This window comes from Anthonomus grandis, chromosome 2, assembly GCF_022605725.1.
Source record: "Anthonomus grandis grandis chromosome 2, icAntGran1.3, whole genome shotgun sequence".
Classification (NCBI taxonomy): domain Eukaryota; kingdom Metazoa; phylum Arthropoda; class Insecta; order Coleoptera; family Curculionidae; genus Anthonomus; species Anthonomus grandis.
The window spans coordinates 19381027-19394935 of NC_065547.1; the positions used below are offsets into that span (position 1 = coordinate 19381027).

The following is a 13909-nucleotide window of genomic DNA, read 5'->3' on the forward strand; positions in this document are numbered from 1 at the left end:
AACTAACAAAACCATTCAAAATGCCTAAAGAAAGGAGCAGTAATAAAACACACCCCTGAATACATATACAAGGCTTTGAAACGTAAAAAAGTTGCTATGTAACGATCCTATACTACAATACCCAGACATTAGAAAACCCTTCATTTTAACCACAGATGCCTTAAATATAGCTGTTGTGGAAACACAACCCATTTCTCTCAAATTATTAATCCTATCTCTTAATCCTCTTTTTCGTTGATTTCTTTGTTTTGTTGTTGTAATAATTGTCACGCTCGCTACCGGCCCCTCCCTGAAAAATCTAAAAATAGATCATAAGCACGGAAAAGATGCAGTTGCCCGCCACTCGCTCTTCGGGTGTAATAAATCTCGGTCACTTGTCCCAGTGACACATTTTTTCTCATTCTCGTTTAGCGGTTAAAAGCCAAACTCGCAATAGAGTAAATACTCATAATAAAAGCAACTAAATACTCTAAAATTTCTAATACTAATTCTATTCTAATACTAAATACTCTAACTCTTAAATTTCTCGCTCTCGCTTAATCTCGAAGCTAAGTCTGTAAACTAGAGTTAATCAGTAATTACGGTATTGTGTGCAATGTGCAGTAATATAAACTATTAGATTATAAGCAATTCAACGCTCTTTTTATTCTTCCATTGAACCAGCGCAATCCCAGTAATGTTTACTCTAAAACATTTGATCCTTCGACCGGATAATATGGAAGAAAATTGTTGCAATTGCTTATAATTTCTAAATCTGTCTTGTGTTGTTCCCGAGAAGCAACGTTTTGACTCGCCGCTGTGCTAGGCAAATGAGTATGAAGTACAATAATTACTGTTGTATGTATGAAGCCCTGTTTATGTTATGGTTGCTGCCCTTCGACATTCCATTTAACTTATGGGTATGACTCTAGCTCCTGTTGTTTGTAGAAGACAGATAAGTATATACAAACTTTCTGAACTGGTGAGTGTTTTTCACTAACATCTATTTAAACAAAAACAATAAATAAAATACTTTTTGGTAGTGACTAAAGTGTTTGTGCTCGTTTTATTTTATTCTCGTTGACTGTTAAGTAAATTAAAGTGATCTCAATTTTGGCCTGGCTCTCTACCAGGACCGTATTTAACAAATTTGTTAAAAAAGTTATATTTTTATTTTTTGACGTAACTCATACATAAATGCATGTACATATTTAGCTTTAGTGGATATTATATAGTATACATTTAGCATATAGAAATTTAGACTAAAATTGTGTAGTTTCCTGGGGGTATTCTCACTCTTATAATTATAGGTCTAGCTCTCGGTTATAGGTCTATGTAAATAATTTTAGTTACTACCATAGTAAGTTTGTTATATTTTAACACAAAATGTCTCTTGAAAAGTTAAAAACTGAGCGCAAAAACAGCAAATCTGGTCTAACGAGAGCCATAAATTGGTTAAGTAATAATCAAGATACAATCACTGATATTAGTCAAGTTCAAATTCGTCAAGAAGGTTTAAAAAAACATTTTGATAGATATAATGTGGCTCAAGACCAAATTGAGGGTTTTCCTCAGGCTTCTTCTACCGAGGAAGATGCTGATAAGGAAAATAGGCTAGAAACTGAAAATAAATTCTATGATACTCTTGCTCAATATGAAAATTGTATTAAAAAATTGTCTGTTTCAACTCTACAAAATGTAAACTTACCCCAGGATACCTCACATAGAATTGCAGGTGTAAAATTACCCCATTTTACCATAGCGCCCTTTAATGGTAACGCTGCCCAGTGGCACTCTTTCTATGAACTGTTTGACTCTTTAATTATTCGAAATGTTAATTTATCTAATGTACAGCGCTTTTTCTATTTAAAATCTTTCTTAAGAGGGGAAGCTTTAAAGTAAGTAGACTCATTGCAAGTAACTAATGAAAATTTTACTACCGCTATTGACATTTTAAAAAGTAGGTATGAGAATTTTAATTGTATTGTTAATGCTCACTTTAGTTCTCTCTTAGATGCTCCTAGCCTTTTTAAATGTAACTCAAAAAATCTTAGAGAATTTTTAATGAACTGTAAAACAAATTTAGAGTCATTAAAAAATTTAAAGCTAACAGAATCCCAGACATATGAATGTTTGTTAATTTATATACAGTATATACAGTATAGTACACGTAGACTGTTCGAGCAACAGCGAGACATTGCAATGTTGCCGAACCTTGATGAATTTTTTGAATTTTTGGATAAAAGGTGTGTCATTTTGGAAAATTTATCAAGCTCTGAAAGTCATAGTAATAGAAGGCAGGATAAGGTTTCTCTTTTTGTGAATAAGCAACAACATTCTCAAATAAATACTTTCTTATGCCCCTTTTGCAATAACAATGGTCATCGAATTTATTCTTGCCAAAAGTTTATACACTTACCCCATTCTGAAAAAATAAAATTTGTTGACTTGAAAAAACTTTGTCCAAACTGCCTCGGAACAAAACATTCAATAAATGATTGCAGTTCTACCCACAAATGTGCTGAGTGTAATAAAAAACATCACACAATTTTACAGAATTACCTCGACAGAATAGTCAAACCAATAATAATTATCCACCCCGACTCCAATATCATAATAATTCTCGAAACAATGTATCTCGTATGCAAAATGAGACCTCTCAATGAACAAACAGTTCAACCCTCTTTTGATAATCAGGTACCCTGTAGCTCAAGTTTCTCTGCCCTTTCCACAAAGAATACACAAATTCTCCTAGCCACCGCGCAAGTGACTTTGTACAATAAATATAATGTGCCTATCCAGGCCAAAATATTACTGGACAATGGATCTCAGAATTCATTTATCACCTCTCGTTTAGTAAACCAACTTGGATTCAAACCCCATAATCAAACACTACACATATCTGGAATATCGCAAAACAGTACTATATCAAGCAAAATGATAGATATTGTTCTTTACTCTAATGTAAGTCAAGATAAATATTTTAAGGTATCTTGTGCAGTATTAGATAAAATAACCCATCAACTTCCCCAAGTTTCAATCCAGGTTGATAAGTTAAAAATACCTAGTGATATTTTTGAAAAACTCGCAGACCCTGGATTTTTCACTCCATCTGATATAGACATACTGGTTGGTGCTGACGTTTATTATTCTCTTTTGTCCAGGGGTATTCTTGAGTTAGGTACTAATTATCCTACTCTACTGAACACGCACTTAGGTTGGATAGTAGACGGTAATGTACCACTATGTTCAGCGCTTCATTTACGCTCAGAGTTACAACTCTCACGTTGTAACTTTTCTCAAGAAATTAATTCTCCTTCAAACTTAGATTTAGACAACAGCCTGTGTAAATTTTGGAATACTGAAAACATTTTTGAAGATATTCCCCTTGCACCTGAAGATGAACAAGCAGAAGAAATATTTGTTTTAAAGACTCAAGTACTAAAAAGTGGCTCCTATCAAGTTGATATCCTCCTCAAGTCGCCAGCTGAGCATCTTAAATTGGGTGACTCATACACTATTGCCGAAAAACGATTTTTCCTTCTTGAAAAGCGGTTTCAAAAGCTTTGTTTTCTCGTTATAAGCAATTTATAGGTGAATGTGTCTCTCTTGGACATGCGCAATACATCCCTCTCACTCTCATTACTCCAAAATCTAAAAGCAAATATTTCATTCCTCATTTATGTGTCATTCGTGAGTCTAGCGCGACCACGAAGCTTCGAGTCGTATTTGACGCTTCCTCTAAAAGTTTAACAGGATATTCTTTGAATGACGTAACACTCAAAGGTGTTACAGTTCAGCCTGAACTGTATGACATCTTATGTCGTTTCAGAACCTTTAGATATGTCTTAACCACTGATATTGAAAAAAATTACCGTCAGGTGTCAATAAACCCTGAACACAGCTTTTTACAAAATATTTTATGGAGAGATAACCCCAAAAATCCTATTAATAAGTTGCATAGAGCTCTCAACGGTAACTTATGGAACCAATTTTGCGCCCTTTGTTTGCACTCGCGTGTTAAATGAAATTGCTCAAATCAATTCACAGAAATTTTTGAGTCAGGTCTCTGAAAAAGTTACTCACAAGTACAACATGAACTTTGATGACACTCCTAATAAAGTATTAGGTTTGAAATGGTATCCAGTTGAGGATTTACTTTGTATCTCTACGCCCCAAGTCCCTCAGACAGATCTCTTAACAAAAAGAATGGTTTTGTCGACTATTGCCCAATGTTTTGATCCATTGGGTCTAGTAAATCCTGTTATTGTCCAAGGAAAAATTTTGATGCAAATTCTTTGGTGTAAAAAGTTGGGACACAATTATCACAGATGAAATTATCATATCAAAATGAAATGATTTTATTAAACACATATCTCTTCTTCAAGGTTTAAAAATTTGTCGGAATTTATTTCTCAATAAAACTATCAAAAATGTTGAATACCATGGTTTTGCAGATGCCAGCTTAGCTGCTTATGGAGCATGCATATATCTTCGTGTTATTTACTCTGACAACACGGTCACATGCAATTTGATTTCATCCAAATCAAAAGTTGCTCCGATTAAGAGTATTTCACTTCCCAAACTTGAATTGTGTGGCATCGTTCTATTAGCTAAGCTTACTCAGAGAATAGTAAAGAGTTTTGAAAAGAATCTTAAATCAAAAATTACCTCTATAAATCTATGGTCTGACTCGCAAATAGCTCTCGCTTGGTGTAAAAGTCACCCTAGTAGGTGGACTGTATTTGTAGCTCATCGAGTATCCCTAGTTCAGGATCTTACTTCTGATTGTGTGTGGCGATACATTAAATCGTCCGAGAATCCAGCAGATATGTTATCTAGAGGACTATTTTCTCAAGACATTTTAAAATCTGGATTTTGGTTTCACGGGCCAAAGTTCTTAAATTCGATGGATTTAAATTTGAAAACCTTTGATACTCCCTCCAAAGAAACTAATCTTCCAGAAGAACGAAAGGTTAATTTACACGTAGTAGAAACCTTTTCGTCTCGACAAAGTGGATTCTGGCATGATTTGTTTTTAAAGTTTTCGAGTTTTTCTAAGCTTCAACGAGTAATCGCATACATTTTGCATTTTATTCATAACTCCAAAAATAAATTAAGTAGATCTGATGGCGCTCTGACAGTCACAGAACTTAGTTCGGTTCTTCAACTAATAGTTCAGATACTTATGAAAAAATATTTTTCTAAAGAAATCTGTGAGCCTAAAAGTAATAAGCCTCTCTCTAACAAGAACTTAATTTTCCTAAAACCCTTTGTGGACTCTTTTGGCATTCTAAGAGTTGGTGGTAGGTTGGATTATGCTGAAGTCTCTTACGATCAAAAACATCCAATCCTTCTTCCAGCAAACGATTATGTCGTCTCTCTCATGCTTTCACGTGAACATAAACGCTTAGGTCACGCTGGGCCGCAAAACGTACTCTCCAATTTCAGACTTAGATTCTGGCCCTTAAATGGCCTGCGCCAAATTAAACGCTTAATTAGGAATTGCACAGTCTGTTTTCGATTCAATGCCCAGACAAATCAGCAAATTATGGCTAGTCTCCCAATAGAAAGAATAACAATTTCACGACCCTTTCAAAAAGTTGGTGTAGATTTTGGATCCTCAAGGCTTCGAAAAGCCAATGTTATTAAAGGTTACATTGCTCTATTCGTGTGTATGTCCACAAAAGCCGTTCATCTTGAGATTGTCTCAAGTTTATCTACTGAAGCCTTTCTAATGACATTTAAACGAGTTATTTCTCGAAGAGGCAATCCCACAGTTGTGTTCAGTGATAATGCAACCAATTTTGCAGGCGCAAGAAATCAATTAAGAGAACTGTACGAGTTTTTCCGAATTGACAAACAATATGATGCTTTGAAGACGTTTCTAACTCAAAACGAAACCGAATGGAGGTTTATTCCCCCTCGATCTCCTCACTGGGGAGGTATCTGGGAGTCCGCCATTAAAAGCACAAAGTATCACCTATACCGAATTATGAAGAATTCTCAGTTTACGTTTGAAGAGTTTAGTACTATTCTTTGCCAGATAGAGGCTATTTTAAATTCTCGGCCGCTTTGCTCTATGTCTAACGATCCCTCTGACTTCTCATTATTGACCTCTGGTCATTTTTTAATAGGTACGTCCCTAACGGCCTATCCTGAAAAGGACTTAAAGAAAATTCCCGAAAATAGACTCTCTTTTTGGCAGAGATGTTCACAGATTCAACAAATTTTTTGGAAACGATGGACTGTAGAGTACCTAAATCGTCTCCAAAATCGACCAAAATGGTTTAGGTCATCCAAAAATCTCGAAGTTAATGATTTGGTCCTCCTCAAAGAGGATGAAACTCCCCCTCTTAAATGGCCTCTAGCTAGAGTGACTGAGGTTATGAAGGGTGCAGATGGAAGAGTCAGGGTGGTTAAACTCAAAAGTACTGACGGATATTATACCAGACCTATCACAAAGGTCTGTCCGCTACCCGAAGAAAACGTTCAAGTTTCTCTTACTGAATCTGATAAATAATAAATTCCTAAATTTTTATTCTTGCTCTCATTACTCTATTGGTCCTTCGAGTTAATGTTACTTTTTATAGTAAATCTCTTAATTCTCTTTTTTCTCTTTTTGCTTTGTTTGAAGCTAACAGCTTCAACTCGGGGGCAGAATGTTGTGGAAACACAACCCATTTCTCTCAAATTATTAATCCTATCTCTTAATCCTCTTTCTCGTTGATTTCTTTGTATTGTTATTGTAATAATTGTCACGCTCGCTACCGGCCCCTCCCTGAAAAATCTAAAAATAGATCATAAGCACGGAAAAGATGCAGTTGCCCGCCACTCGCTCTTCGGGTGTAATAAATCTCGGTCACTTGTCCCAGTGACACATTTTTTCTCATTCTCGTTTAGCGGCTAAAAGCCAAACTCGCAATAGAGTAAATACTCATAATAAAAGCAACTAAATACTCTTAAATTTCTCGCTCTCGCTTAATCTCGAAGCTAAGTCTGTGAACTAGAGTTAATCAGTAATTACGGTATTGTGTGCACTGTGCAGTAATATGAACTATTAGATTATAAGCAATTCAACGCTCTTTTTATTCTTCCATTGAACCAGCGCAATCCCAGTAATGTTTACTCTAAAACAATAGCAATAGGAGTCATATTAGGTCAAGGAAAAATAGGACAAGATCTTCCAATTGCATAGGCATCTAGAACCTTAAACCAAGCTGAATGTAATTATTCGACGATAGAAAAGGAAGTTTTAGCCATAGTATGGGCTACGAAACATTTCAGACCTTACCTATTTGGCAGAAAATTCATAATCATTACAGACCATAAACCCATGCAATACCTCTTCAACCTAAAAGAGCCAAACTCTAGAATGCTACGATGGAGATTAAAATTGGAAGAATTCGATTATGTTAAGTCCAATACAAAAAAGGATCCCAGAATACAAATGCTGATGCTCTATCCAGAATAGAAATTAACATGATTCTCTACTTGGAAGCCCTCGAGACATCACTGAAAAAATCGATCAATACATTGCAAATGAAAACGCTACTTTAGACGATTTAGATCAATTAACAAATCTATTTAACCCTGCTTTTGATCTAGAACCAAAATCGAATAAAATTAAAATTCTTTCTGATATACAAATATTACCCCCTCGTGACCAACGTGGAGACACTATTCACTCAGCAATAGTTGACCCAATATTAAATATACCTATAAGAGAAAATTGTTTAAATACCTACAACCATCAAGTTCTAATTACTCACAATACAAATAAACAATATTGTGCCTTTAAAACAAAACATTTTGAGAACAAAATCAGATATCACCTAACTTTGACTAGCAACTATGTAAACGAAATTGTATACTTTTTCCGAGAATATATCGATCCTAAAGTTCTACACTGCATATTGAACAATCTGAAATTGAAAATTTAGGAAATAAAATAGGAGTAATCATATCTAAAACATTTAAACATAACTCTTAAAATTAATAATCTCCAATACATTCTTAAACGATATAGTAAACGTAGAAATGCAAACGAATTGAATAAATAACCATCACGAGAAAACTTGCCACCGAGGTATTAATGAATGTATGATGTCACTGAAAAAATTATATTACTGGCCCAATATGAAATTAGACCTCACCCAGTATATAAACAATTGTGACATATGTCAACAAGCTAAGTATGACCGCCATCCTCCAAAAATAGAATTTTCACTAACACCTACACCTAGAGAACCTCTAGAATCCATCCACATGGACACTTTCCAAATTTCTAACGTAAAATTCCTAACTATAATAGATGTTTTTTCACGTTACGCCCAAGCTTACCCCTTAAAACCTAGTTGCAACGCAATTACAGTTCTAGATAATTTAGCAATTTTTATAAGTCACCATGGACTACCTCATCAGATTACCTGTGATAATGGCACAGAATTTAAAACTTCCCTATTAATTGATTTTTGTAAACTTCACAAAATAAAAATTCATTCCACTACTTATTCATTTCACTATTTATGCGATAATAGGTTACAACCTCTCTGTACATAGTGTTACTAAACAAAAGCCCTTTGATGTCTTAAACGGACGTCCAAACGCTTTAGACCCTTTTGACCTAACTGATGAGATTATATTAAATAAATATGTTAATGATCGTAAAGACCGATTAAAAATTATCTATGATGAAATCTATAATCAATCTCTCAATACGAAATTACGTTTAAATGAAAAACAAAATAAAAATAGAGAAACCCTCATAGATATCCCATCAGGATCAAAAATCTATGTAACAGATAAATCCGCTTCAAGAACTAAAGATAAAGCGCATACGAAAATAGAATACGTTCAAGAAGATACCGGCAATAAAATCATTAATTAAACAAGAAAGTTGCACATACATCTATGATACAAAAACCTAAAAAACACTTTCTTTTCCCTAGAAATAATGAACCTCCTGACACTTCAGAGGAGCTTCGCAGTTCTCTTACAAGTATTATCGACAACAGTGATAGCGACTAATCCTATTATAACCCCAATCAAATCCCCTTTATTCCCATTTCATCTAGAAAATGTAAGAATTATTGAAAGTAAACATACTTTCCTCCATTATGTAGAAATTAAACCATTAGTTATAGAACTTACTAAACTAGAAGATAATTTTAGAATTTTAATTGCCGCTTGTAATGAAACAAATATTATTAACGCTTTGCTTTTACATCATATTAAAACATTAGATATGCTTAAACATGCTAGCTACTTTATTAATGAAATCAAAACTAAACTTAATAACATTAAACCACATAGCCATGAAAAACGAGGTTTAGGACTCCGTGATGGAGAAAGATATGACAAAGCAATTGAAGAATTACGCTATAGTCAAAATACATATAAAAAATAAATAAATATGCAAATATCATTAACAAAAGACCTAATTAATAGTTACAATAACACCATATATACATTAAGTAAAAATCAAAACTCTTAAAAAAATCATGTTGACCTTTTCAAAAAACAAATGAATAAAACAATTAACGACCTTTCTATATATTTAAAACTTCAAAATACCATAAGTCAATTAATTATAAATTGCCAGAGTTTTATTACCTTTCTAGATAATTTAGAAGATGCGATAATGTTTGCTAAACACTGATCTACACCAATATCAAGAAGAGGCCTGCCCATTGATTGAAGACCTATATGTCTGTCAAAATGCCCTAGGACCCCAAGTGGATGACTGCACTACGTCCCTCATAAGAAAAGCAGAAAACCTAAACTGCAAGCTGCTTAAAGTTAACGTAACTACCCCTATTATGCATCCCATAAATCAGCAATACGTTCTAGCAATTCCTACTAGCACCAAAATAAAAGCACAACAAAGGTGCCAAAACAAGCAAATGTTCTTTATTGATACACCTAGTTTAATAGAAATACCATATAAATGCGGTATAAGCTTGCTACGATCACAATTCTGGAATCAAGAGGATATCCTGAGAATCGAGGATAATATCGAGGATATACTCGTGAAGTAAATAAGTCCTTCACACCCTGACTTTCGGCCCCTATGGTTAATTGCGTCAACAGCAGTTAAGTTTTCAGAGAATGAGTTTGATATGCATCCGAACCATCGTTCACCGGGAGCCCTTGGGACCAGGGGAGCGGGGGATTGTTTTCTTTAAATTTCGTGGTGTATAGTATGAATAAAGAGACTACGTTTTTATCTTATTATCATTATTATTATTATCACGAGGACTTCATATAATTACAATCGAACTTCATTACAGGTAACTTCGTTTGATTTGAACAGAGAACCTATAAGTCAGTAGCAATGTAATTAATGTGGATGTCTTTCTTGTATTTCTAATTCAATTAAAAGAAACAACCTCCATTTTGCCTGGCAGCAGCATCCTCTCTTGCCTAATAAGAAACTTGGCGACCATAGCAAAATCGGAACACATCTGCAAGCTACAAAAAAATGCACACAAAGTATAAATACATTAAAAATAAGTAGACTACATTTTTGAAATATAAAAAGTGGTCAAAAATTGTTAAAGCCAATATTATAAACGTTAACACAACAAAACTCATTCAGATTACTATAAACATTCCCAAGAAGAAAACTGCAGACCCTCTTCCGAAATAGCTTAACGAACGGAGAAAAGCGCTGTTTAATGTGTTGCTTAGCAAATGATTACAGATTTTAATGCTTTTATATACGATTAATTTGTTAATCAAGGTAGAGTGGGGAATTTGTAATACTATATTAGCAGTACTATACAGTCTTCTCCTTTCAAAACAAAGGTGATCCATGTTTTCTTATTCCACTAATGTAACACAAATCTAATAACACACAAAACCAAAAAGAGAGTGCGTAAAGTGCTGGCTACACAAACACCACTTTACCATGAAAATAAGTAAATTAAATTCAACTAAATTAAGAGGTCTTTGACAACTTTTCAGGTATTCTTATATTTTACAAATATATTTATCAAAACTTAATAATTAATACAAGCTTAAACTTAATTAAAGTTATTTAAATTTTCAGTACGAAGTTTACAATATGTAAAATATCTAAAACAAGAGTACTCGTGATACTAAATCTCTTTTATTCTAATTGATCAATTTTTTATGAGAAAAATATTTTTATAATATAATTTAAAAAAAATAATTTAATCGAAGAAAATTTGATCGTCGAAAATCCTGCAAATAACTTATTACCACCTTAAATTCTAAACAAGTCAATTTAATAAATCCAATCAAAAATCAATTAAATCAAAAGATTCGTCAATAATTAATCGCGACATAAATTTTACATTACTTCATTTTCAATCCGATAACATTCCTCATTTTGACGGTTATTCCTAATTACCATACAGATTAATATCTAATATTCTGTGAAAGAAATAATTAAAAAAAACATTAATGCGCTGGGAAAAACGTGTTTTCCATTTTATCTACATTACATTTGTCTTTTACTAAAAAAAATAAAAAATCATCAATCCAAATACATACTATTATGGGACCTGATCTCTTCACTTAATATTGTAGCTCTCCTATCTATAACATATTACCTATAGCCGTAATGAAATATAAAACTTCAGGCGAGAGGTTTTTAAAATATAGTGCTATTTTCCCTTTAAATTACTTATTCCAAGCTATATTGTTCTAGTATTAAGCTATCTGATTATTTCTTAGTTTTCTGTTAATAACAAAATCTAGGGCACAAAACTTCCAAATCCAATTAATAAATAGGAAGCGTGAAAATATGGCAAAAGAAAAAGGGCTATGTGCCTGCAATTTTGTTTATCTAGTGCGCATAAGTATAGTTCAGTTCAAAGATCTATTAGAATCTTTGATGTGGCGCGAATAGTCCGTGTGCCGGTGTTGCTTGTATTGTCACATGGCATGCATGTTTAAATCGCAAAATTCTATGTGGAAAGAGTCATAAAGTAATATTTGATTTGTAAAATTTGACTACATCCGCCCACGTACTATTTTGTTAGACGTCTGACTTCAGTCACTCAAGCGTGAAAATTGCACAGGTTCGGCCCTAAAATTTATTTGTATTTAAAATTTTATGATTCTGGATTTTTGGGTTTAGTTTTATAAAGCTAGAAATTTAGGATAGTTGATAGCAAGATAATATTTAATTTAAAGATAAGATTTAAGTACGTAAAATCAGTTTAATCAAAAATTTTAGTTTAATAAATTAAGAAAAATTTTAATTTAATTTAATGAGTATGAGAGAATAGGTGGTACAAATTACTTACTAGGCCCATTTATTCTTTGGATTAAGGCATTAAAGATTTACCTTTTGACACAAAAGGGTAAAATGTTTTGGTTTGTCTTTAAACTTTATATATTTCCTTTTTTTGGGTATTGAGATTTATTTTTATTTAGTGGTTATTATTAACGGGGATTTCGGCTGCCACATTTAATATATTATTGTTTTTTTTTAATTTCTCTATATTTAGTACCAACATCTTTTGATAAAAAGTAATTATGTAGTCAGAAAAGTGGAACTATATTTTTTTAAATAAACTTTTACATTAAAAATCATCTAGCTGTCTATATCTCGTGTAAAAGACACAAGTTTTACTTATAAAAAACACACTGAGAAAAATCCTGAATATAATATTTATTAATTTGTTTGCCTCATATTTAGTTATTGTGCATAATAGGAGAGATTAGATGAAAATTAACAAACATAAATGCTTATACTAAAGACTAAAAATCTTATACAAAATACTAATTTTAAGTATACTGGATCCTAAAACTACGGCGAGGATACTAAATACTTTTATAAATTTAACCACCCATTTGAATCTGGCCCAAAGAGATAAAACAATTTTCTAAACTCTGTTTTTTGGCTTTGTTCTTTAGGTTCTTAAGGAAACAGTTTCTCTGTGGCCGCTATGGATTCTAACTTCATCTCACACTGAAGCATATGAATACTAAAACAGATTTAAAAAGTGTACACGAGAGGCAGAAATAATATTTACATTTAATTAATAATAATAAATTTACAATTTTTTTTTTTTAAATAATTACAACTCAAATGTAAAATAGCCTTTTTTCTTTCAGTGAATTATAAAAGAAGTAGTCTTGTTTTTCTGGTACAGGACAAGTGTGGCAATAACTGTAAAAAAAATAATTAAACTGGTTTTATAGTGTCTCTGTAAGACAAATCATGGACAAAAACCTGTAAAAACCAAAATTTTAAACTTGTTTTCTTAATAAAAACACTGTTTTTCTTACCATAGGAAAAAAGGGTTTATTCCCAGAGAATCGAGGAAGGGGCAGACTTTTTTGTGACGCCGAAGGACAAACAGGGGCAGTAACCTAAAAAAAACAAAACTTTAAACTTGTTTTCTTAATAAAAATATGGTTTTCTTACTATGGCAAAAACAGGACTTTTTCCCAGAGAACGGAGGAAGAGGCAGACTTTATTGTGTCGCTGGAGAACAACAGGGCAGTAAGCTAAAAAAAAACATAACTTTAAACTTGTTTAATTAATTAATAAAAATATGTTTTTCTTACTATGGCAAAAAAGGGACTTTTTTCCCAGAGAATGGAAATACATCAATCATAAATGTATCATACCATGTTTCAGCTAAATAATATATGGATCTTTCTTCCTCCCAAAATTTTTAAATTTTCTCTAAATATTCTATATGCCACCTGACAATTCCATTACAGCAGCTTTTTTGTTAACCATCTTAAGCTTAAATCCAAGTTTTATCAGGTATCTCCGCAAGGTTGAGACTAAGAAATATTTGTCCCTTGCCGATAAGGTGTCCTTAACCATCTCTATGGTCAGAACCTCGTTTTTGTATTTAGAATACACAACTTCCCTTAGCAATTTGGCAATATCCGTGTCAAATCCCTTTTTTTTCTGTCTCTTATCCCTTTTTTTACAAAA

The 13909-nt window shown here is 32.9% G+C and overlaps 1 protein-coding gene across 1 annotated transcript; it reads left to right on the plus strand.

Annotated features, from left to right (window-relative positions):
• Positions 1 to 1365: 1365 nt before the first annotated feature.
• On the plus strand, positions 1366 to 6502 carry LOC126750120 (uncharacterized). The gene is made up of 2 exons (XM_050459627.1): positions 1366 to 1753; positions 4437 to 6502. Exons 1-2 carry the CDS (start codon positions 1366 to 1368, stop codon positions 6500 to 6502), a joined length of 2454 nt encoding a protein of 817 aa, XP_050315584.1.
• Positions 6503 to 13909: the final 7407 nt, after the last annotated feature.